This window comes from Camelus dromedarius, chromosome 12, assembly GCF_036321535.1.
Source record: "Camelus dromedarius isolate mCamDro1 chromosome 12, mCamDro1.pat, whole genome shotgun sequence".
Lineage (NCBI taxonomy): Eukaryota > Metazoa > Chordata > Mammalia > Artiodactyla > Camelidae > Camelus > Camelus dromedarius.
In genome coordinates this window covers 2772575-2798720 of record NC_087447.1, presented here as the reverse complement: position 1 = coordinate 2798720, position 26146 = coordinate 2772575, and the positions used below count along the sequence as shown (strand labels likewise).

General features: G+C 55.4%; 1 protein-coding gene across 4 annotated transcripts in view; it reads right to left on the bottom strand.

The window, feature by feature from the left end:
* SHANK2 (SH3 and multiple ankyrin repeat domains 2) overlaps positions 1 to 26146 on the bottom strand; it is a 494838-nt gene that overhangs the window by 382272 nt on the left and 86420 nt on the right. For all 4 annotated transcript variants that reach the window (XM_064492018.1, XM_064492014.1, XM_064492017.1 and 1 more), the window contains exons 4-6: positions 24891 to 25094; positions 20563 to 20634; positions 18539 to 18647 (exon numbers count right to left, since the gene is read on the bottom strand). In XM_064492018.1, the coding sequence (XP_064348088.1) occupies positions 18539 to 18647; positions 20563 to 20634; positions 24891 to 25094 (385 nt within the window). The remainder of the gene's footprint in view (positions 1 to 18538; positions 18648 to 20562; positions 20635 to 24890; positions 25095 to 26146) is intronic.

Sequence of the window (26146 nt, the reverse complement as noted above, 5' to 3'; positions counted from 1 at the left end):
GGACTGGACCAGCACAACGCACGAGGTGGGGCGGAAGCCCCAGGGACGGATGGCTGCCGCCAGCCTCCGTGGGGAGCAGGGTTGGGAAGGGGCCCCGCACCCCGCGCAGACGGCCCTGGACCAGCCTGCAGGTGCGGCGGCGTCGACCTCCGCATCAGACTTCTCTCCTTCCCCGCAGTCTCCCTCGCACGCCGCCATCACCGGCGGAGCAGAGCGCGTTACTTTGATGTGGTTAATTTGAGAGGCTCTTAAATTACAGAAAAGGGCAAAGAGGGATGTGACAACGGCAGGTTCCCGCGACCCAGAAACACGAACAGTGAATAGCAAGTCATTCTGTCTTCAGGTGCGTTTCGCGAGTAAGAGAGCCGAGGCTTCTCACGTGGGGCTGAGCCCCTTCTGACGCCCATTGCGGCCACGCCACCCTCCATCCCCAGGAAAGGCAACTCGTCACAAATTTACATTGACCCCTCCCATCGACTTAGGGCCCCCACGTCCTGGTCTAGGAACAGGCACCGTCCTGACTGCTTTCTAGACTCGCCGTTGGGACCCCTCTGTGCCTTGGTTTTTCACGGTGAGACGCGTGGGCTTAACCCACCCCGTGTAACTAGTCTGCAGTCTGCAGTGGGTAGACATGCCCCGGAGTGTGTGTGACCCCCGGCTTACACGTCCGCTCCCCAGGGGAACGGTCCAATGTTCACGAGTGCCACTGACATCCCTGCTGTATGCCTACCAGAGGGACCCTCTCGTGCAAGGGCTTTTTCTTTTTTTTCGAAGAGTTTTCTGGGACAATGAAGGGACTATGGTGACAGGGGTTGGGGAGGACATTTCCAACACAGACAACATCAGCAAGGCAAGGAAAGGGGGACACGGCAAGGGGTGTCTGAATCACGACTGCTGGGGCCACGGGCAGAGACGTGAAAAGGGGGTCAGCTGCACAGAGAGAAGCAAACTCAGAGACAGCCCCTGCCCTGCGGAGAGAGGGGCAGTTTGGGGCCTCAGCGCCTCACCCCAGCAGCATGTGGGGGTCTGGGTTCCTTGCACGGAAAGGACAGTGCAGGAGGGCGATGCGGGAGGGGCTCTCTGAGAAGGCGGAAGGGCTGGGTAGCAGGAGCCGCCAGCATCCTCCCTCCAAAGTCACGTCTCTTACAGCAGCTCCTCTAGTCTGACATCAGTGAACGTTAGGACTGGCTGCCTCGAGGGCGAGGTCAACCTTCAAAACGATTTGGGTTTTCCTTTTTCTTTTTTTTTGCATTCTTCTTTATTGACATGTATAGTCAGTTTACAAGGCTGCGTCAATTTCTGGTGAACAGTGTAATGTTTCAGTCATACGCATACATACTTTGAATACGGTTCCCTGTGCTATATAGTAGAAACTTGTTACTTATCTATTTTATATATAGTAGCTAGAATCTGCAAATCTCAAACTCCCAATTTATCCCTCCGCACCCCCATCCCCTTTGTAATCATGAGTTTGTTTTCTATGTCTGAGTCTGTTTCTGTTTTGTAAATAAGCTCATTTATGTCTTTTTCTTTAGATTCCATATATGAGTGATATCCTATGATATTTGTGTTTCTGTTTGATTTCACTTAATATGATAATCTCTAGGTCCACCCATGTTGCTGCAAATGGCATTATTTTATTCCTTTTTATGGCTGAGTAGTATTCCATTGTATAAATATACACAACTTTATCCAGTCATCTGTTGATGGACATTTAGGTTGTTTCCATGTCTTGGCTGTTGTATATACTGCTGCTATGAACACTGGGGTGCAGGTGTCTTTTCAAATTAGAGTTCCCTCTGGATGTATGTCCAGGAGTGGGATTGCTGGGTCATATGGTAAGTCTATTTTTAAGTTTCTTAAGGAACCTCCATACTGTCCTCCACAGTGGCTGCACCAAACTACATTTCCACCAACAGCGAAGGCTGGTTCCTTGTCCAGGTTTTCTTTCTTACTCGGTGCTCTGCATTTGGCCATTGCAAAAGCAGCGGGTCCAAAGGAGAAATTTTTGTTTAGATGGCACTATGCTCATAGCCGGTGACCTCAACATCACTTTGCAATGACAACACTGTCTCAGAGAGTGGTGGTGGCAGATGGTAAAGTTCCAAATTGCCGACCCCTCTGCTGGGCCGGGGCTGCTGGACCTCGTTGGGCACGGAAGTGGGTGCAAAGTACCAGATGCCCCGTCAGCGGCTGTGTGTCTCAGGTAGGAGACGGGACCCCCAGCCCTCGGATGACATCCGGGGACATGGAGTGACACTTCCAGCTTCTCGAGAGTTCCAGAGGCCCCCCTCAAATGACACCACAGACTTGCCACGTTCAGACCCAGCCAGGACCCACCCCGGCGAGGTCAGATGAGCCCCCAGCTTAGACCTCATGTTGGGGAAGGGGGCGTCCAGTGAGACCGCACATGGGCTGAGGGGACCATCCTAGGAGATGGTCGTCAGTCAGCTGCACACCTGTGGCCCTTACGGGGCGGCACTGTCTGTACCACCAGGTAACGTGGTCACGTCTCCAACGCACCTGGGAACGGCCGTTACCTGGCACCGTCGCTCTTTGAAAATTCTTCTGGTTTGGCATTTCGCAGTTTCTTTAGTTTAGAAAAACACGCAGGAACCTATACCATTAGAACCTCAAAAGAGATCCAGTCTCTACCCGTCTGAGATGGAACCTCCCCACCTGAGGACTAGTCCTTCCCCACCTGAAGGACCAGTATCCCCCCACCTGAAGGACCAGCCTCTCCCCGCCTGAAGGACCAGCCTCCCCCAACCTGAAGGACCAGCCTCTCCCCACCTGAAGGACCAGTCTCTCCCCACCTGAAGGACCAGTCTCCCCCCACCTGAAGGCCTCCCCCCACCTGAAGGACCAGCCTCCCCCCACCTGAAGGACCAGTCTCCCCGCCTGAAGGACCAGCCTCTCCCCACCTGAAGGACCAGTCTCCCCCCGCCTGAAGGACCAGTCTCCCCCCGCCTGAAGGACCAGTCTCCCCCCGCCTGAAGGACCAGCCTCCCCCCTCCTGAAGGACCAGTCTCCCCTCCTGAAGGCCCATCTCTCTCATCTTTTGAGACAACTTTGAAGACAGAATGCCCTCTAACCTAGAAGCGGCCTGGTGGCATTCTGGCCCCGGGAACGACCAGGATGTGCCTTGAAGGGCATCAGCAGTAAGATTTGCAGGAAGGTTTCCGGCTGTGAGAGTGGGCGGCGCTTAAAAGGACAGCAGTAGGGTGCTAGCGACCAGCTTCCAGCCTGTCCGGACGTTGGGTGAGGTCTGGTGGCAGGAGGGCAGGCGGTGGAAGTCCGTGTAGGCTCAGGACACCTGCCGACCTGGCTGCGGTGCCTGCATGTGGGAGTGCGCACCTGCCCAGGTACAGGGGCGCATCCGAGGGCTGAGACGGACCTGTGGGGACTGGAGCCTGGTGAGCCCCTCCTCCAGAGACAGCACCGCCCGGCTCTGCCCTGGAAAGGCTGGGTGACCTCCAGCCGGTGTGCCAAACCCTCTGGGCCTCAGTTTCCCGACTACACAGTGGGGTAAAAGTAGGACCCGCACCTTGTGGGGTCTGTGAAGACTGAATGTGCTGGAACAGGGCCCGGCCCACAGCCAGAGTTCCTCTGGGGGGTGCGGCTAGAAATGGACTTTATTTCTTCACGATGGATTTTCTTCTGTATTTTCAAAAGCCATTGCAATGACTTCATTTGAAATTTGGTAATAATAAAAGTAATTTCTAAAATGAACCATGAAGCCAATTCCTCTTCCCACCCTCCCCCTGGACAGGCACAACCCCATGGGACTTTCTTTCTCCGCAAGAGACAGTTTCAAGGCACCCAGGATGCGGATCAAGTGAAGCCAGGATTCCCAGACCTACCAAGCGCTCTGCCCCATGCTGGCGGCTGTTCCTGTCCCGGGGAGAACAAGGACATCTCCCTGAGCTGTTACAAGACAGACGGATACACAGACAGGTGGATGGGAAGATGGGCAGGTGGGTGTGTGAGTGGCTGAATGGAGGGGTGGCTGGGTACATATGAGGGGGGAGGGGGGAAGGATAAGGAAAGGATGGATAGAAGGACAGACAGAGATGCACACACATGCACCGACAGTTAAAACTGAGTTGAATAAAAACAGGTGAAAAACACAATTCTTCTGTACAGCACGTGGAACTACATTCAGTATCTTGTAATAACCTTTAATGAAAAAGAATACGAAAACGAATATACGTACGTATACGCATGACGGGGACACTGTGCTGGACGCCAGAAATGGACACGTTGTAACTGACTGTACTTCAATTAAATGCAAAAAAGAAAACTGAGTTGAACAGAGCCGAAGATTTACATTTGAGGTCAAGGTTGACTGAGGGGATCAAACCATGTGCCCAATTTCTCTTTGCAAATAATTCTTTTCCAATGTAAAACCCATTGCTGAATTGGTCCTAACAGAGATCACACCCACCCCGCTCCCTGAGCCTGTGTGTCTTGTGCAAAACGACCCAAGTGGGAAAAGCCTGGCCTTGGGGCCGGGAGCCAAGAGTTCCAGTCTGGGCTCGGCTGTTACTTTGACAGAAGCCTTGAACCCCGCAGGGTGTGGGGTCCCAGTCTACTCTGCAAAGACTGCCCTGCTCAGCCCACGGCGAAGGTCATGGGAGGTCATGGCTTTGCACACGCCTCACCTGAGGGGACAGAGACAGTACAGGCTGGAATCACTGTGTCAGCCTGACATGGACATACACCCCCTCGGGACACCTAAGAGGGACAACACCACAGTGGAGTCCGGGCTTCCGCCTCCACTCACATCAACACAACCTCACTTGCCTCAAACAACCCATCTGATGAAAACACGCATCTCTGAGACATGACATGGCCCTTCTAAGTCAGATTGAAGTTTCGCATCCAAAACGCAGGACTCTGAACAGTGACCCAGGAAACCTTCCAGACTGGGAACTTCAGTGACAACCATTTGCGACTGTGGCTGCTAAACCCCTAGGGGAGAAGCGGCCTCCAGCCAGGGGGTCTCAAGTCCCCGCGACGCGGGCGCCTCCCCGGGGAAGGAGACCCGGGAAGCTCCTACAAGCGCAATCGGATAGTGGGGGCTGCACCCCTGCCCTTCTCTCTTCCACGTCAGCAGAAATCTGACATGTCCCCAAATGTCACGGCCTTGAAGGCAAGAATCCTATCTCCAGCACCGAGGTGGGCACATTTCTGCGACAAATCAGCAACTTCAGCCGCACCTCAAAATTCCCAACGACCAGCAAGAGGAAACGTAGGGTTCGGGGACTGCTTCCCTGTTACCTGGAACAGCGGTTCTCAGACTCAGCGTGCAGAGGAATCACCCGAAGAGCTGGTTAATGCAGAGAAGGCGGGCCACTCCCAGAACTGGTCTGACAGCACCGAAGGGCTGAGACTCTGCATCTCGGGAGGCCCGAGGGGCACACTTCGCTAGAGAACACTGCTCTCAGCAACTTGACTGCGCAGTGAAATCACGCGGCCCCACCCTCTAGACCTCAACTTAATCAGCGTGGAGCCTGACCCAACTATGAGGACTGGTACAACTTCCCAAAGCGGTTTTTAACCTGCAGCCGAGTTTGAGAACCACTGCTCTACACACTTGCTAATTCAAACCTGCTCCACGGACCAAGAGCACGGGCGTGACCCCAAGCTGGTTAGAAACACAAAACCTCTGGTCCCACCCCAGATCTTGAGGCTCCAAGGGGACGTTTCAGCAAGATTCCCAGGGAACTCAGACACCAAGTCTGAGATACGGGGACCTAGAACGCAGCTCTCCCACCTTCTCAGGGACGTGATCAGTGAGCAAGCGAGCCAAGGAAAATGGCGGTGTGTGCCCCATACGGGTCTACGCCTTTATTTGTAAATCGCACATGATTATGGGAAAAAATAATAGTCTTTTAAACAAATGGTGTTGGGTCAACTGGATTTCCACACGCAAAGGAATGAAGTCAGAGCCCTACCTCACACCATATACAAAACTGAACTCAAAATGGACCACAGACCTAAACGTAAACAGTTAAACTGTACAACCTGTGGTGGAGGACACAGGGTTAAATCCTGTGACCTTGGGTTATGCAATTTTTTTTTTTAGATATGACACCAAAAGCACAAGCCACAAGAGAAAAAATAGATAAAGTAGATTTTATCAAAATTAAAAACTTTTCTGCATCAAAGGATCCTAACAAGAAAGTGAAAAGAAACACGACATAGAATGGGAGATGGTACCTGCAAATCACACATCTTGTAAGGAGCTTGTATCCAGAATACATAAGGCACTCTCACAGCTCAGCGATGACAGACAAATATGGGCAATAATATCAAAACACGGGCAAAGGATGCCAACAGACACTTCCCCGGAGGCATACAAGTGGCCGGCAAGCACCTGAAAAGCAGCTCAGTATCGATGGTCACGAGGTAAAAGCAAACAAAGCCACAGTGAGACGCGACTGCATACTCACTAAGGCGGTTGTAAGAAAACAAAGCTAACAGTAAATGCTGGCGAGGATGAGGAGGAACCGGAGCGCTCCTCCACTGCTGGTGGGACGCCAAACGGCGCCGCTGCTTCGGAACACGTCTGGTAGGTCTCCGGCAGGTCGAACACAGAGACGTAAAGCCTGCGTCCACACAGCGTGTGCCAGGACGTTCACAACAGACAGAAAGTGGAAACAACTCGTGTCCACCAACCGACGAGCAGATACACAAAAGGAGGACACGCAGAGGAATGTTGTTATTCGGCCATAAGGAGGGGGCACGACACACGCTGCGACGTGGATGAACTTGGCAGCCTTCTGCTGAGTGAAAGGAACCAGACGCGAGAGGGTGCACATCGTGTGACTCCACTGCCATCGAGCGTCCAGAACACGCAAATCCAGAGACAGGAGGTCGATCGGTGGCTGCCAGGGGCTGGGGGCGAGGGAGCGGGGAGACAAGGGGAGAGGCTGCCGCTGGGCACCGGGCTCTTTTTGATGAGAATGCTCTAAAATTAGAAAGTGGTGATGGCTGCTGCACGACCCTGTGAACAGACTGAAAAATCACTGAACTGCACTTTAAATGGGTGCATTTAACCGTACGCGAAATATGTTTCAACAAAGCCTTACAAAAAACAAAACTGAATTTAACTCCATGTAAATTATATCTTTATAAAAAATTTACATAAAAAGAGCACGCCCTGTGGCAGTGATATATTAAATAAATTATGGAATCCAAGTAGGTGAATGTTTTTAAATGGGAAGACAGATAGATTGGTGTTTTCTGTCCTACCCTGGGGAATCACCTGTGTCCCCTTCATAAAATGACAGAAGGGAAAGGTGGGTCCAAAATAGCTTCCGGGGTGCGGCTCTCTGACTGTCAAGACGCTCACGACTGATGCCTGTCCACACCACCACACAGCCCACCCTGTCCACGTAAATGCTCACGTGACTACAAGAACCAGGGACGCTGACTCAGCCCCCAGCGCCCCCTCCTGTGCGCGGGGTCACCGGGTACACGGCAGCGGGCTGCTCATGGCGCAGTTACCACAGGCAGCGGGGCGGGCGGGTGGCGGGGGGCGTGGGAAGCGCTTTTCAGAACGTTAGGGTACACCAGAGCCTCTGGCACTAATTTGCACTCAGTGCTTCAGCGTTAAGTATTTGATTACCAGCAAATCATGCAAAATCACAAAGTCTTCCAGGATGCTAAAACACAGACCCCCATCCACTAGAACAGTCCGCTCATACCCTACCCTCAACCACGAAAGAGAATGAGGCAGCATCTTCCTTCAGGCAGTCACAGACCTCGATGGAGGACACTTTCCCATGAACAGTGAGACTTGCCCCAACGGCCCGTGAGCCCTTGAGGCCAGCAAGCACCGGGGACAGTGACGTGGTCCCCCCCAAACCGTCAGCGCCACTGAGCTGACGGCAGCCGGCTTCCACGCTGGCCCAGAAGCCGGCCGAGCCATCCTTGCTTCCCACCGTTTGCCACAAACTGAACAATCACAACCATCCTGCTCGCGGACCCCAGACTCTGGCTTTGGCGACCAGACGTGCTGGACGGGAGACTGTCTGGAGTGGGCTCTGGTGACTTAGATTTGTGATCAGAAACCGACAGGAAGAAACAGACACTGGTTTCTTCTCTCTGAGGAAATCTCTGACCCTAGGAGACAGGATGGAGGCAAAGCGAAGAGGTTTTAGTCAAAAGGACAAGGGCTTAGTATTTCAGATAAAAATAATCTCGGTTACCAAACGGCGGCGGTTAGTTTCAGGAAGAGTTTTCAGATCTAGGCTTGTCAGGACCAGGGAGCAGAACTGCCAGCGCACCAGGCCCGGGTTCCTGGTTCTCCTGGTGGAAACGCGCCATCCGCCCAGGCTGTGACGGCAGCACACACAGGAGCTGCTTCGAGGGCAGACACGGCAAAAGTGGGCGGTTCCTGGTCTGACAGGCGTCCGAGCGGCTGCTGGTGTCCCCGACAAGGACCATGAAGGGAGCGGGCTCCAGGGCCCCACCGCCCAGCACGTGGGGGGAGGGCATAGGTGAGAAGCTGTGAGTTCGGTCCGCTCAACAGCAAAATCCAGGAGGGCGGGCTCTGCGATTCTCTCGCAGCTAAAACCACAGGCAGCAGGACACATACATACTGAAGCAGACAAATGGGACCTGTCAGACCAGGAGTTTGGAAAGTAAAGGACATTTTGAGCGGGTGAAAACTCAAGGCTCAGAACAACAAGACTGCTCCGCATACCTCTTAGCACTGACAGAATCCAAAACACCGACAACCCGACTCTGGCCAGGACGCAAACCAACAGCAGAGAACCCCGCCGACCGCTGGCGGGGCTGCACACGGCACCTCCAGCTTGGAAGACAGTTTGATGGTTTCTCCTAAAACTAAAAAATGTTTTACCATATAATCCAACACGGTGCTCCCTGGTATTCACACAAGACTGATTCGAAAACTTATGCCCACACCACAAACTGCACACAAATGTCTGCAGTAGCTTTATTCACATTCATTAAAAACTGGAGGCAAGCAAGACGCCCTTCAGCAGGTGAATGGATAAACAGAACTAGAGCCTCCACAGAGTGGATTATTGTTTACTGATTAAAAATGGAAGTGCTGTCCTATTTCCAACAGCAAGACATGGAAACAGCCTGAATGTCCATTGACAGATGAGTGGAGAAAGGAGAGGTGGTGTATTTATATAATGGAATACTACTCAGCCATAAAAAATACAATAATGCCATTTGCAGCAACATGGATAGACTTGAAGATTGTCATACGAAGTGAAGTAAGTCAGAAAGAGAAAGAAAAATACCATATGGTATCAGTCATATGTGGAATCTAAAAGAAAAGACAAACGAACTTACTTACAAAATAGAAACAGACTCACAGACAGAGAAAACAAACTTGTGGTTATGGGGGGAGGGGAGTGGGGCAGAAAGTAGGGTGGGAAGGGATAAATTGGGAGTTTGGGATTTGTAGATACTAACTACTATACATAAGTTAGATAAACAACAAGTTTCTTCAGTACAGCACAGGGAACTATATTCAAAATCTTACAGTAACCTATAATGAAAAAGAAAATGAAAAGGAGTATATGGATGTGTACGTAGGACTGAAACACAATGCTGGACACCAGAAATTGACACAACTTGCAAACTGACTACACTTCAATTAAAAAAAAAAAAGAAAAGAAAGAACATAAAGGCAAGTGCTATCAAATCATAAGAAGATATGCCAACTCTTAAACGCCTGTTGCTCAGTAAAAGAAGCCAGTCTGTAAAAGCTACATATTGTACGATTCCGATTATACTACATTCTGCGAAACTCGAAACTATGGAGATGGTAGAGAAATCAGTGGTTGTCAGGGGCTCCAGAGGGGGCAAGAAGACCGAGCTGATGGCAAGCACAGCAGATCCCTGTAAAGCTGTGAAGCTATCCTGGGCAGCGCTGCGATGGTGATGCAAGAATTAAACACTGTGATTTGTCAAGACCATAAACTTCACAGCACAAAGAATGAAGCTTCGTGTATGCAAATTTCTAAAATCCAAGTTTCAAAGTTCACTTAGGAGACCGGGGCTCCCAGGATGGAGGCACAATGTGACAAAACAATCCAACTGGATCACAAGAGTAAGAGACCACCTCACTGGAGGAGGTGGGGGGAGAGAGTGCTGACCTTTGTGACTTCGGGAAGAGCAGAGTCTGAAAGACCAAAGGCACAAAGAGCTGCGCGTGGGCACCGTGCGCGAGTCGATAAAGCTGCCTTCCGTTGTGGTGTGCAGGTCAGTAATTTGGAAACCACTACACACGTGCCCTGGAACTGAGCAATTAAATACACACATGGCTGAGAGTGGCAGCCAAGAGTCTCACCATCCAAGTGGGAGGTTGCAGAAAAGTAAGGGGCAGAGACTGGAATGACCCACGTGGCACTGGATTCGGACTGGGGACATCAGTATGAACTCATGTTTAGCTTAATACAGATTCAGATGGTTCCATACAGAAGCATTTATAGACATGTATCTATTCGCAGGTTAGTGTACACACACACACCTCCTTGTCCTTTCCTCCGAGACACCAGAAGCAACTACACCCCCGTGGCACTGAGCACACCCAGCACGCAGGTCTCGGTTTCTAAGACCCCTCTCCCCGGGCTCCCGGGTGGAAGGTCCGGACTCTAGGGCTGGGGCAGGAAACACACAACAGAGCCTGGAACACCTTCTGATGGCAGGAAGCAAGAAAGTGGTCAAACAATAATAATAATAAAAACACACACTGATGGGCTACGTCAAGGGACCCAGGAGCCAACTGAGAGTTCTTCCCCAATGGCCGAAGCTGGAGCCATCCGAACAACAAAATACATAAAATAGTACTGGATTGTAACTCAAATTCTAAATTAAACATCCACGGCCCTACACTGATACAAATCGCTGACTGAATAAATAAATGAATGGGGAGAAGAGACAGATTTCCTTCGCAGAAGGATTCCGAATAAATTGATGGAGCACCTCTGCCCGCACTCTTTTAAGTGTGGGCTGAGCTTGGTGACTGCCTTGCAGAGGACAGTCCAGAAACGGGGGGAGAGTAATGCAGTGGGGAAGCCCGACCAGCACACCTGAGCAGGGGGGCCAGGTCCCCGTCACAGCCAGAGGCGTGCCCCACAGTGATGTGATCAGAAGGCACCCACCTCCGAGGTCTCCCGCCCCCGCACACACCCCTAGTCTAATCACGACCTAAACTGCAGACAAACCCCAACAGGGGGACAAAATCCCCGACCAGCTCCCCTCACAACTGCCAAGGTCATCAAAAACAAGGAGAGCCCTAGGAACTGTCACAGCCCAGAGGGGCTTACGGAGACAAGAAGACTGTCAGGAGGGACCCCGGAACAGAAAGGGGACATTCAGCAACTACGAGTGAGCATGGAGGGAGTACGGACATGAGTTAGTGGCAACACCTCCATGCTGGCACCTCCCCCCGTAAGATGGCGATGGGGGAAATGGGTGTGGGGCGCAGGGGACCTTCTGCAGTATCTGCTCGACAGTTCTGCAGGTCCAAAACTGCTCTAAAATAATCATTTAAAAGAGTATTTTAAAAAACAACCTTGAGGCTCGTGTTTCAGGTAACAATTCACGTAAAAACACTGTTGGTCTCTACGTGGCCCCCAGGGGAGACTGCTCACCTGAGGCCGGGCATCACGGGTCACGGAGAAGCGTCCCGGGATGGACTCCTCCTCCCCCGGCTGGCTGGTGATGTCCCCGCTGCCCAGGCTCGCCCCTGGGGGCCCGTCTCTGCCCGGCATCACTCCCACCGCCATTTTTCCTTCTACTTCACGGCCTTACTCGACGTATTGCGTCTTGCCCGACCACACGTACCTTTGTGAGTCACCTAGAACCCTGTCTGAAACGCTGTGGGGCACGAATATGAAAACTCCTGAAGTAACTGGACATGCTGGTGGGGCTCTCGCTTACAAACAGGTCCGTCTGTGCCAGGAACTGCACCTGACGCTCGGCACACCCAGATCTCCTCCGGTCACCGGCTCGGCGATCCTCGAGCCGACTCCCAGGGCACTGGGTAATTCGTGCGTCTCGGACCCTCTGCAGACTGATGTCCACGAGGCCCCAGGACCATGTTCCCTGAAGAGCTACGATTTCTGGGGAATTACATCCCGGGACGCGCTCAGGGGACGGGGAGACCGCAGGATATGGAGCAAAGGGGCACCGTCCGTGAGCAGGAATTCAGCACCCGAGAAATCTCCTAATGGGGCCGTGTGGGAGCTGGGCGGGGGCTCCCCGAGAGCCTGGCCACAGGGACGTGCGGCGGGACCAGGCACATCTCGGCCCGGGTGACGAACCGACAAGATGATGGGCTACCGGTGTGCTGGGAGCAAATGCAGTAACTGGTCTCGTAAGTCAAGTCCAGACTCGTCACAGGCGCTCTGCAAAATCGGTTCCGTGAATGCACATCCCACCCCGACTTCCAACAAGACGGTTGAGGGCTGGGAGGCGTCCCAGCTGCGTTACAGCCCCGCCCCTGCTGCACCCGGGCTCCTTTCAAGTCTGGGAAGGCCGTGCAAGTAGAAGCCCTAAGTTTTGCTCAAATTATTAGTTTTCCTTCCTTTTCGGGGCTCAAAACACCACCTGCCTCGTCCCAGAGGTCCCAACCAAAGCAGGAGATAAGCCAGGACCCCGGTGGGCGCGTCAATTTCTTTCTGCGACTCCCATCATCACCGAACGGAACTTCCATCAGAACAGGGACCACAGAGGCGGCTGGAGCAGCACGGGCCACTTCGTTTTAACCGGCAGGTCGTTCCTCTGGGAGTTAATTATCTCCTGCACACCCCTCAGTCCAGAAGTGCCGCTTCGCCCCGTGGGGCCCCCGTGCCCAGCGCACATGCGTGGGGGAGGCCGCGCAGCCCCGGTGCAGGGACGCAGCGCGGGGGGGAGCCTTGCGGCGCTCCCGCGCTAGGGAAGGAGCCGCTTTTATCTCTGCTCAGGGAGTGAGGTCTGGTTCTCAGCCAGATTCTGCTACCAGCTGGGTGGCTTTTGAGAAAGTCACAGAACTCAGCGTGGAGCCGCTGAGACAGGAGCACTTCTTGGAGTCCTCAGAGCTGCTGAGGACGACGGCGCAGCTCCTGGAATAAACAGGAAGTGACCCAGCTCTGCCTCCCGCCGCCCGGCCCCAAGCTGCGGCAGGAGATGCCATCCCAGGTCGGCCACCGCGGGCCCTCCAGCCCTGGGCCCTCTGCACCGGCCACGGCCACCAGGCGCAGCCCAAGAGCAGCGAGCCCACCGCCGGCCCCACCGCCCTTCCTCCGGGGGTGAGAGCGTGGACCCTCTGCCTCCTCCCTATGGTGACCTGGGGTCCCACCTCCGCTCGCAGGGCCTCGCCTCCTCCAGGGGTGCTGGCCTCACAGGGGGCTGCTTCGTGGGAGCACGCGGTGGGGGCGGAGGAGACGGGCCTCCACGTCCTGCGCACGCCATCGGGCTCTCGTCGAACCTCAGCTGTCATCATTACGGGCCCGGCGACTGACCTAGGGCACCAGTGTGTCTGGAACCAAAGGGTTTCCCGGATGTGGATTTCAGTGTGAAAACCAGGGCCGTCCTGGGAAAGCTGGGGCCAACTGGGCACACCACCTACTGCCTGGAGGCAGCCACCACAGCAACCCCATCTTCCTCCCCGGGTCCACGACCCCGGGCTGCGCTCCCACTGTGCCACTGATACGGCAGGAACGTTCTGGACACCCTACTGCGGGCAACTCGCTCCACACGGGGAACCCTCAACATGTGCTGCTCCCCTCGTGCCCAAATGTCCCCACCCTGCGGGTACTGTCACTGTGTGGAGGGGACGGAGGGGACAGAGGGGACAGCAAAGGTGTGTCTTTCCTTCTGATGAAGCGCCGGCCTCTCAGCAGAGCGCACGTCACATCCTCTCTCAGCATCCTCTCCGGATGTGGTGGGGCCGCTTGATGCCACTGTCCTGGGAACTGCCCACGACTTGGTGTCTCCATCGCCCACCTTCCTCATGTCACTCGGCACCCCTGGCCCCCGTCTTCCCTGCCCCCGCATCCGGAACAGTCTGCTTCTCTCCCCAGGTGAGAATACGAGTGAACACTCCCAAGACGCGGGGCGTGGAGCAGGGACGCCGAGACAGGGTGGTCCCTGCAGCAGGATCTCGGGTCCCTGCCTGGACTCCGGGTCAGAACTTTCTGTCTTCACTACATCCTTTACCCTTCTGCTTGCTGTACATACTTCTTTTCTGTCTTAGGGGAAAAAACCCCACTACATTTGATCACTGTCAATTGCGTCCACACAGAAACCTGCACACAGGTGTTTCTAACAGCTTTACTCAGAGTCGCAAAACTTGGAAGCCACCAAAGATGCCCTTTGGTGGGTGGATGGATAAATAAATGGTGGTCCATCCGGATGGTGGAACGTTATTTAGCACTAAAAAGAAATGAGCTGTCACACCACGAAAAGACTGAAAGACTAAAGCCAGCCTGAAAAGGCCACCGGCTACAGGATTCCAGCCACATGACATTCTGGAAAAGGTAAAACCACGGAGGCTGTGAAAAGGTCAGTGGTTGCCAGGGCTGAGGGGGAGGGAGCTTTACAGGCCAAGCACAGGGGATTTTTAGGGCAGAGAAGCCCTCTGCCTGACACTACACTGGCGGACACGTGTCCTCACACGCTTGTCTAAACCCACAGACGGTTCAGCGGGAACCCCAACGCCCACCATGGGCTTCAGTTAGTAACGAAGTGCCAGTGCTGACGCATCGGCGTCACCACGCGCCACACCCAAGCGGGACGTCGGCAGCGGGGCGGCTGCGGGGCTGGGGGCTTACAGGGGACCTTCCTGCCTCTTGTCTCTACTCAATTTTCCCTGCACCTCAAATGGCTCTAAACAACGAAGTCTACTAATTTCAAAAAAGAACGTGAGTGGAGGGTAGACAGAGCTCTGCCTTACAGAGGAGACGAGCTGCGAGAAGTGAGCGTGACGCAGGGAACTGCCACTCGGCGACCACCGCGCGAGAGCTGTCCGGCGCGTCTGCTTTAAACGGTAAAGTCGAAAATAAAAAACGATTTCTAATTTATCTTCCCAGATTAAAAAAAAAAAAAACCCAACCAAAACCCTCTGCTTGATTGCTGCTAATCACTGGCTGAGATCCGGCAAAGTCCTGTAGGAAGAGCCGTCTGCCTGGGAGGCGGGCGCGCTGCTCCAGGTCCCCAGCCCGACGGGGCCGCGTCTCCAGTCAGAGCCTGGTCTCAGCCTTGCTGGAGCGCCAGGCCCTAACTCTGCGCTCTGCCAGGAGCCGCGGACGTGGGTCTGAGGGGAAACAGGTTTCTGTGTCTTTTCTTAGAGTCTGTTCTTCCTGATCGATTAGCCCGGAGGCCGTGGTCCTGGGGGGAGTTCGGGAAATACTGGCGTTCATTTAACCCACGCCGCCGTCTCCGCGGGTGGCTGTTCCCGGGTCGAGTCTACCCGAGACCTAGGGGCGGTGGACAAGGCCCTGCTCCTGTCTTTATCATTCCTCAGTCCCGCTGCTCCGCTGTAACTGCCCCCACTGACTCTGTCCATCATCACAAGGTCAGCGGTTTCCAGCTCCAGGCGGGACCAAGGGCACTGGCCGCAGACCTCCGTTGTGAAATAACCTGGGGTCCGTGCTGGTGGGTTTGCGAAGCTAAGTTAGGGTCTGCTCTAGATTAAAAGTCTTTCCCTGCTCCTGGGCTCCAGAAAACATCACCCCCAGCAAAGGAGGCCTGGTAACTGGCGGGAAGGAGCCCGCTAAGGGGAGTCGTGCCCAGCCTGGGGGCATCATCGGAAAACAGCTGTGGACGACGCCAGGCTGGCAGGCGCCCAGGCCAAAGGCAGCCCAAGGCGAGAGCCCAGGTCAGGGACCACAGACCCCAGGCCCGGCTGACGTCTGCGACTGTCCCTGAAGGCTCAGGTTCAGGCTCAGGAATCCACTGACTGTGTGTGGTCCCAGCCTGAGCGCTGCGAGCTACAGGAAGTGCCCCTCAGGAAGGCTGGGAGCCAGCCCGGGAGCCCAGGCACAAGAGACCACTCAGCACAGGGCCAGAACCAGGGCCCATGCTCACCACGTGCCCACCCGCCCAGGTGCTCAGACCCTCCGTCCGACTGCATGTCCACCCCTGTGCCTGCCCCACACCTGCCTCCCTGCAGACGCACATCAAACCCTGCAGCTACCCACTCCCCGTCCAGACTCTCCGCAGGGGCCTCCCCCGCCCGGGGGCCTCACCCCCTGACTCCTGACCCTGGAGGGTCAAGCCCCCTGCAGGTACAGCACGGCTCCGTCCTCCCGGGGTCCCCACCCACACAGGAACCCTTGTGCCCCACGCCACCTGACCCGGATGCCTGAGGCCCCAGCTTGTCCATGTCCCCCTGCACACAGACCCCTGGCTTCCCCGTCTTCTCAACCGTCCGCCTGGGCTGAGGCCCTGCTCACCTGCAGCCAGGCCTCTGCACACGTCCCCTCTAGCTGTGTTCTCCCACGTCCCCTGCCAAGCCCACACCCATGCTGTCCAGCCCCCGCGCCGCGGGCATCAAAGCTCCGTCACTGAAACGCCTGCAGCCCTGCGCCACATCACCTACAGTCAGACTCAGGGCAGAGGAGCTGACGGCGATCAGGGCACAGCAAGCTGGGCTCGGACGGGGCAGCGCACGGCCGAGAGAGCAAGGGGCGGCTCCACCAGCTTAAGGGGCGGAGGAGCCCCCCACACAGTGAAGAAGCTTCGCTCTCCAGCTGACAGACGCCTGTGCTGCGGGTTCAGCGACCGTAAGGTGGACTCCCCCAGCCCAGGAGGAGAGGGGAGGGGGCCCCGCATGCTGGTCCGAGAGGAGGCCCCTCTAGCCCAGAATCACCTGCCTGCCCGGGTGAACCTCCAAGCTGCCATGGAGGCTCGCACCTGAGCCACTCTGGGCTCTCGCCACAGCCTCCCCTCCCCTCAGCTGGTCAGGTTCACGTGTCCCATTGGCACAGGGCTTCCACCCCAAGGAGACATTGTGCAAATGTCTGGAGACATCTTTGGTTGCCATCACTGGGAGGTGCTACGGGCATTTGTGGGTGAAGATCAAGGATGCTGTAAACATCCTACAACGTACAGGACAGCCCCCGCCATAGCAAACTATCTGGCCCTAATGGAATATTATGCAGCCACGAAAAAGAAGGAAAGCCTGCCATCTGCAAGAACATGAGTGCACCCTGAGGGTATGATGTTCCATGAAATAAGTCTGACAGAAAAAGATAAAGACCGTAGGATCTCACTTATACGTGGAATCTAAAAAAACTAACCATAAACAGAGCACAGAACGCTGGTTGCCAGAGGCAGGAGGTAGGGATAGGCGAAATGGATGAGGGAGCTCCAAAGGTAGAAACTTCCAGTGATTAGATAAATCAGTCCTGGGGCTGTCGTGCACAGCACAGTGTAAGACTGTGCTGTATAGTTGAAAAGTTGCTAAGAGAGGAGATCCTAAAAGCTGTCAGCACAAGAAAAAAAAATGTGTAACTGTGGTAACCATGGTGATGGATGTTAACTCATTGTAGTGATCGTTTCCCAGTATATCCACATGCCAAACTGCTATGCTGCACACCTAAAACTAATACAATGCTTTGTGTCAACTGTATTTCAATAAAACTGGGATAAAAAAGAGAAAAGCTAAGATTAAATAAAAGTGCTTATTTGAAACTAGTGAAAAATAGGAAGAGTGGTTCAGCCCCGATGCCAGCAGCACGGGGGCTGAGCTGCTGCACAGGGACTTCGTGTCCAGCAGAGGGAGTTGTGAGTGTCTTGCTGTGTGTGTGTCTGTGCGGGTGTCTGTGTCTTTGTGTCTGTGTGTGTGTCTGTGTGTCTGCGTGTCTGTGTGTTGTGCGTGTGTGTGTGCGTGTGTGTCTATGTGTGTCTGTGTGTCTGTGTGTGTGTCTGTGTGTGTCTATGTGTCTGCGTGTCTGTGTGTGTCTGTGTGTGTCTGTGTGTCTGCGTGTCTGCGTGTTGTGCGTGTGTGTGTGCATGTGTGTCTATGTGTGTCTGTGTGTCTGTGTGTCTGTGTGTGTGCGTGTGTCTGTGTGTCTGCGTGTCTGTGTTGTGCGTGTGTGTGTGTGTCTATGTGTGTGTGTGTCTGTGTGTGTGTCTGTGTGTGTCTGTGTGTCTGCGTGTCTGTGTGTGTGTGTGCGTGTCTGTGTGTGTCTGTGTGTCTGCGTGTCTGCGTGTTGTGCGTGTGTGTGTGCATGTGTGTCTATGTGTGTCTGTGTGTCTGCGTGTCTGTGTGTGTGTGTGTGTGTGCGTCTGACTCCCAGGGCCCGTGTGCATCAGCTCCTCCGTGAGGTCATTCATTCATTCAGCAGACATGGACCGAGCACTGACTACGTGCCAGCAGCTGGGATTCCAGGGGGCAAACACAGGCTCCCGGAGGAGGGAGACAGCACTTTTGCAAACCGAGCAAAGCGGGCCGCTGCGACGCCCAATCATCTGAACACAGCGTCGCCCCTCCTCACTGAGCCTGCACTTCTGCCTCCGGGGGTCTCCTGCTGTCTTTCCGCCCGGCCTCACCTACCTCCACTCTCCAGGTCGTGGAAGTTCGGGTCCAGGCCGCGTTCCAGCATCTTGACGACTTTCTCCACCGACTGGTGCTGAACGTGATCCATGCACTTTTTCAGATTGGTCTAAAAGGTGAAAAACCAGCAACGTCTTTACCAAGAAAAGGTAGGTCTTCAGAGGCCACGGGAAGGCTCCCCACGGGGCACTCTCTGGCCTTCACGATGGGGCGGCCTCTCGACCCCAGGCTGGCCAGGCAGCATCCTTCCGTGTCTGGAACCCCAGGTCCAAGCCTGGGGTCCAGTGGGTGGAAACGCCATCGGTCTGTCCTCGACATTGTTCTAGGACCCCCCACCCACCCCTGTCCATGCCGGGGCCACAGGACGCTCCTTGCTTTCAAACGGATGAGCTACCCGACTGCTCTGAAAATGCGCCCCAGGCCTTCTGACTCCACCCCGGGAGCGGGGCCCAAGGACGGGCATTCACGGTTCCTAATCTCCAAAGCGGCAGCCTCGATGGAGGGCAAATAGGGCACCGTATGCTCAGCTTAATCCGCTTTTGGGGGACCCCATGACCACACAGCAGAAACAGGGATGCTCGGTCACCAAGCGACTCAAGGCACAGGAAGACATTCACTCCTCGTCTGGTCAGAGTGAGCAGTGGCTCCATGGTGACGGGGCTGCCCAGCCTCATCCGCAAGGGAGACAACGCTGTGCTGCGCGTCCGGCCGCTGGGCCGGGCCTCTGGGCCCCAGTCGCAGTGTCTGTGGCGCTCCGCCCACGACTCTAACGCTTCTCACCAGCCCGGCTCTCCGCCCCCTCCCCGCACCTCTCCCCAAGCACCCTGAAGCCCCTGGACCCGTTGGCCCGCTGACACGGCTGGACGTTCACCCGAACACTCTCAGACTCAAAATTAAATGCCGGAAGACACAAGATACACTTGGTTTCACTTAACACCCTCATTCCAATTTGTAAATTGTAATTTTTTAAGAAAGCACAAACACATTTTTATCTACAGCTCAGAAGGTAAATCAAAAAACCAGATGTGCCCAGACTTTGGAGTCTAAACGCCACTGTCTGGGCGGATTGCGGGGCTGAGCGGGAAGCGCAGGAGAAGCCGGACCATCTTGCGGGGCCAGAAAGTCGTCAGCGCTCAGAGGATGCTGGGGACACACCAAAGGGCGGAGGGCTGGGCACACGGTGCCACCGGCCACGTCTGGACCATTTGAGCACAAAAGTCAGTAATGACAATGGCACGTTACAACCCACTGAACGCAGTGAAGTCCAGGCAATCGTCCTGATACAAATGGGGGGACGACACTACACCAAGGGGACCCCGAAAACTGGGAACAGCCTCTGTGGGCGTCCAGGCAGCGTCCTGGCTCTCCCCGGGCTCCGCAGCGAGTGCCCTGGGCTCTGCGGGAGGGGTGGGCCCAGGAGGAGGGTGTCTGCGAGCATCCTCAGGTGTCACACACCCTCCTCAGCACTGAGCGAGGCGCCCATGCACGCTCGGGCGGCAGCACGCCCTGGACACGAACGGCATCCCCGACAAAGTGTGGGAGCGTCCATGGCGTGCCGGCCCCGCCACCAGATGCCCGCGCACAGTGTGTCCAGCCAGGAATGGAGTGCCCCCCGGGATGCAGCCCGCGGCTCTCTTCTCAACGCGCTCCTCCTCCGCGGCCGCCCTCGCGCGCCTCACCTCCACGCAGCCTGTGCCAGCAGCACTTTCGCTGCGAGAAGGGCGGCAGCAGGACCGACTCGGCAGCGGCTCAGAGGGAACCGCCAGCCCCACTCCGGGACACGCCCAGGAGGAGGCGAGCAGCAGGTCACCGCACTAAGTGATGATTTCAACTACGCGCAGGCACCGGACGCGTCTCCATCACGCAGGAGGAGAGGGCGGTTGTGCCTAACGGGGGCCCGGTGGCCGTAGACGCCCCATCGGCCTGCGCAACCCTCAGGACGAAGAGCCCTCTGCCGAGAGCTCCCCGGCCCGAGGAGGACGGTGCGGACGGACGCCGACAGGACGCTGCCACGCCGCACTCACCTTCGTGTGCAGCTTGGCCATCTGCTTCTCGTCCAGGTTGGACTGCTTGTACACCCGCTTCTTGTATCGAAACTGGCACAGACACAGAAACGGGGGGAAAAGAGAAAACCAAGTCAGGGTTCCCCGTGGTTGCTCGGAGGAAAAACCTGCCTGGCCTGTGGCCACGTCACCCATGGCGGGGGACCCTGGCAAACCCTCCGGGTGTTGATAACTTTGGGTCCCCATACCCCGGGGCCCGGGGCAGCGTGGGCGTATGTTCTGCGGGGATTCTCCAGCCATTCTGGCCAGAAAACCATCAAAGGAAACAAGAGCGGCCCGGAGGGATGGGGATACGGGGCCTGGGGTGCTGGGCTCTGCTCTGCGCGGCGGGGGGTCCCGTGTGGTCAGCGCAGCCCCCACAACACATCAGGACCCACTTCCCACGCTGGCTGTGTCCCCGCCGCAGACCTCTGTGGAACGCGCATTAGAAGCCCCGGCCCGGCGACACCACCTCCCCAAGCCTGCGGCCTCCGCCAGGACGTCAGGGCTCAGCTCCTCCTCTCACACGGTGGTAGCGCCTCTCGACCAGACGAGACGTCTGGGGTCAGAGGGGCGTGCCTGGCTCAGGGGCAGCGATGGTGCCCAGGAGGGAGCGCTGGGGCCACGGGCTGCCTCCTAACCCCCAGCACCTTTCCCCGACGCGCCCTCTTCTCCCGGGGACCCTGGTCGCTTCTGCAGCAGAACGCGCTACAGCGGGTTTGGGAAGGATGCCGACCGCGGGCTGTCACTAGGATTCTGAGCTGAGACATGGCTCCAATTCCAGCCTCACCACCATCCTGGCAGCTGTGTGACTTGGGCCAGACACCTGCCCCGTCCCAGACTCAGTTTCCCTGTCTGTCGCTTGGGGACCACAACCCCAATCCCCTAGAGTGGCCCGGGGGCTGAACTTCCCGGCACGGAATCGGTGCCGGGCCAGCGCTGCCCGAACCCTCCCGCCCCCACCTCCCTCAAGCCCGTCCCACTCCGAGGAGTTTAAACAAACACAGGTGTGAAACGAAGGCGCAGGGCAGGGGGTGAGCTAATCCTGAAAGCTTGATCCCCCATGAAGCTTCCAGAGCGACCACCTTATTGTCCCTTCCCTCCACGCCAAGCAAAACAGGAACCCGACAACAGACCAAATTCCTTTGCAGCACAGATGAAAACTTGATTTCTTTTTTTTTTAAAGTGCCAAAATCAACCTGTGAAATCAGATAGTGCTGTGAAACGCGGGCTGCAGAGATTCCTGGGTCACACGCACGGCTGTGTCGTGAACGGCGGGCGTCCACCTCCCTGAACCGCCCCGGCGGGAGGAGATGCCACCGGTTCGAGGGTCCTCCCGCTCTGATTCTAGGCTCGACCAGGACGGCAGGCTCTGTTACGTCCCACATTCCGGGTCGGCCGTGAAACTCCTCCTCCGTCTTCCTTCATCCAGCACCGCTCTGAGGTTTCAGAAGCCGCTGAGAGTGACTGCAGAGATGTAACAGGGTTCCCTAACTTGACGGATCTGCAGGAATGCGAGTCAATGGGTGCTTTTTCCAGTTAGGAAAAATACGCCAGGGTCGATAACATCTCTTGGCAGGGGGGGAGGGGGGGGTAAGTTCTCGGAGGAGAACGTCTGTTTCCAGAGTCACAAACATTTCCAGCCTGTGGCGAGAAAAGGATGCAGGCTCTGAAACACAGCAGCTAGTCTTGGCGTCTTCTTCATGTTTCACACGTGGTCAACCACGTCTCACTGACGTTGCCCGAGGCAGAGGGCTCAGACCCGGGCCGCGCCTGGTGGGTCCATCTCCAGGCCCGCCTCAGTGGGTCGCCCGCAGGACAGCGGCCCAAGGAGATGAGTGAACGTCCACGTCGACGACTCTTTCATGGCAACAAGAGGTAACGGCCGGAGCAGCTGCAACACCAACTCGCCCACTGCCGGGTCGCACGCTGTGTGCACTGCTCGTTCCAGCCTCACAGCCACATGAGAAGCTGGCATTAATGTATCCCCGATTTCAAAGCGGGGATCTGAGGCTCAGAGAGGCTGGGTGGTGTGCTCAGGGTCCCACAGCGACCAGGGCGGGACCAAGTCCGTCTGACGTCACAGCCCACGTGTCCATGTGGGGCGAGGACCGCTCACGTGCTCACCTCTCAGCCTCGGCTCCCACGAGCCCTGGGGTGGGACATTGGCTGGCCACTCTGAAAGCCAGGGAACGACCCTGCCCAGGTTACACCGGGCTTCCCCCGGCCTCCTGTGAAGTTCTCAGGGGTTGGTAGATGGGCAGTGTCACCTCCTTTAAGATGCTTTCCAGTCAAAAGTAGGCCCTGGACTTCCTGGTCTCCTGGCTCTGTTTTACTGTCTTTGTAGAAAGTACCAGCCCCCAAGGAGCTCTGTATTTACTCTTCCTGGCCGGTCACCTCCCACAGGCGTGTAATCTCCATCAGACCAGAACCCTAACACATGGGCCATGCTGAGGAAGTGGCCGGTACCGAGCAGGCCCCCAGCAAGGGAGTTTTCAATGGATCCCCATTTCCCAGATGAGCAAACTGAGGTCAGAACGGAACCACACCACTTCCCTGAATCACAGGACTTCCAAGTGGCATCCCACCTTTTCCCCTCAACAGAAACCCTTGTCCCTGGTCCAATACTGGTCCACATAACCAGGGAGGGGGTGTGGAGAGGGGTCCCAAGCCTCAGCCTCAAAGTCACTGTCAGACCCAAGAATGTGCAGATGAGGTCCTGCCTCGGTCCATGACGTCTCTGACTACAGAGCGCCCCCCTCTTCCATGGCTCACATGCCAGTCAGGACACCACCCTCCCAGGCTCTCACTGCTGACTAAGCCCAAATAAATACGATCACTTAACAGGATGTGCGGTACAACAGGAGAAATGACCACGTTTCCGCCTACCTGTATAGCTGTCTTAACACTTCATGCGGGATGACTGGATAAAGAAGGTGTGGTCTATATATACAATGGGATACTACTCAGCCATAAAAAAGAAAGAACTAATGCCATTTGCAGCAACAGGGATAGACCTGGAGATCGTCATTCTAAGTGAAGTAAGCCAGACAGAGAAAGACCGATACCCTATGACGTCACTTACACGTGGAATCTAGAAAAATGATACAAGTGAACTTATTTACAAAACAGAAGCAGACTCCCAGACACGGAAAACAAACTTGTGGTTACCAGGGAGGGGAAGGAGGGTGGAGGGATGGCGTGGGAGGTCAGGATCTGCAGATGCACACTGCTATATGTAAAACAGAAAACAGCAAAGCCCCACTGCAGAGCACGGGGAACTGCATTCAGCTCCTCGTGATGGCCTGCAGTGGACAAAGTGTGGAAAGGGATGTATGAATTCACGTACAGCTGAATGCCTGTGTTACGCATCAGAGACTAACACAGCACTGCCAACCGACCACACTTCAATTAAAAAAAAAACAAACACAAGCCACATAATGTGGAAATACCATAGGTAACGGGTACAGCCAGCCAGGGCGCCGAAGGGCAGGGACGGGGGGCACACCTTCTGTGGACGGCAGGCTGCCCAGTGCACGTGCCCACCCCTTCCCTGGCAGTGCCAGGAGCACGTGACTGGTCACAGCAGCTCAAGGAGCCCACTGGTCACTCCCGGGAGTCACACTCCTGAGAAGAGCCGGCTGGCCACGGGCCACCGTGCCGAGGACAGGAGACCGACTCGGGGAGGCAGGAGCCAGCCCCATCTGCACCCAGCGGGTCCTGGAGACACGAGCTTGAGTCAGACCCACAGCAGGGTCTGCTCACACCAGGATTTCTCTCTGACACATTCGTCAAATCCTCAGCAAGAGCACAAGTGGATAAAAACCGCCCAGCAGCCCACAAATGGCAACAAAATAAGCGGCAACCTCAAGACTGCAAACCAACTTTCTCCTGAGCGGAAGCAGAGTCGATTCACGATGCTGTGTTAGAAGCAGAGTCGATTCACGATGCTGTGTTAGTTTCTGGTGCAGCCATTCAGTATACAGGTATATATATTCCTCTTTATACTCTTTTTCAACATAAAAACTCATTTTCTTCTTCCTCATCTCTTTTTTTTTTTTTTTTTGGCTTTTTAAATTGTTTTTCAGAGGGGGGAGGTAGCCAGGCTTATTTATTTTTTAACAGTGGTGCTGCGGATTGAACCCAAGACCTCATGCATGCTAAGCACGTGCTCTACCTCTGAGCTCTATCCTCCCCAACAAAATCATTTTTAAAATCCCAGAGTCGTTTCCCAACCCAAATTAAATGTGGAGCTGACTGAAGGCCCTCCCGCCACCACCACACCCAGGCTGAGAGGCGGTCACCAGTACCTCCAGGGAGGGCACGCCCTTGCCCATGGGCTGCGGGTACTCCCGCAGGAGCCGCTCTTCGTCCAGGAACTTGCCGTCCCGCCCCCCGCTCGCCGGCTGGAACAGCCCGTAGTTCAGGACGTCCTTCAGGCTCTGGTTCAGGGAACACAGAATCCGCTGCTTGGCGACCCACACCGTGGCGTCGGGGTTAAATCGAATGCATTTCTGTAGGGGAAGGCAAAGACCCCGGATTAGTGATGCCACAGGCCCCCGGGACACATGGCCGGACATGCCAAAGTGCTTCCATCCCGTCTCTGGACCCCCTGGCTTTTCAGGATGAAAGATCAGACCTTCCTACCTCGTTGGGAAATAGAAAAGGGGAAAAGCTCAGACTGAGTCTCTGTTTCTGAGGCCTCAGCTCTCACTGCTGACTTTGACCTCCGGGACCTACTGTGTTTCTGGTCATCACTAACCACCTGCCGCCCTGGGCAGTTCTCACCTGCATGGAGCTCCTCAAACTCCTGCCCCTGTTAAAACACAAGCTGTTGACCCCCCCCACCCAGCGCAGCGTCTGAAGCAGCAGGTGGCTCAGGCCCGGCAGCTGCACTTCCCACCAGTCTGAAGGTGGCGCTGTTGCAGCCGGTCTGGGGGACACACTGATGACCAGGGCTCGAGCAGACTACAGCGGGGCTTAATGTTCACATCGATCGCTCTCTCTTGACATGGCAGGTACCTGAGTCCCGCAACCTTACTGATGCGAAAGCCCAGGGCAGAGTGTCTGTGCACCCCCAGCTCTGAGCATAACGGCAGTGAAAACACCGGCGTCACCCCTCCCAAACCATACAGGAAGGCCATTATGAAAAACGGTTTGATTTAAAGATCAGACCAGTTGCCACAAGAGCTAATCTCTGAAAAAGCTGAATAGAACAGACGGTGCCTGTAAACCAGTCACGAACACTTTTCAAAAGCGTAACAGCACCGCTGAGAACCCGAGGACACAGCTGGTCACGCTCCCAGGTCCCTCCTGTGAGACCCGCCAGCAGGCCAGGAAGACAAACCCGAGGCCAAGCCCGAGCTTCCAGCCATGGTTTCTTTGGTTTTCTTTAAAATTTTTCATTGAAGTATAGTCAGTTACAATGTGTCGATTTCTAGCAAACTAATTTCTCCTGTATAACCATGACTTCAAATTTTGATTAAATTAAAATTATATTCTACTGTGTGGCCATCAGCAGGGCTCAAATGTTTGCTTAATTACCATGAAAGCATCCAGAACCAGG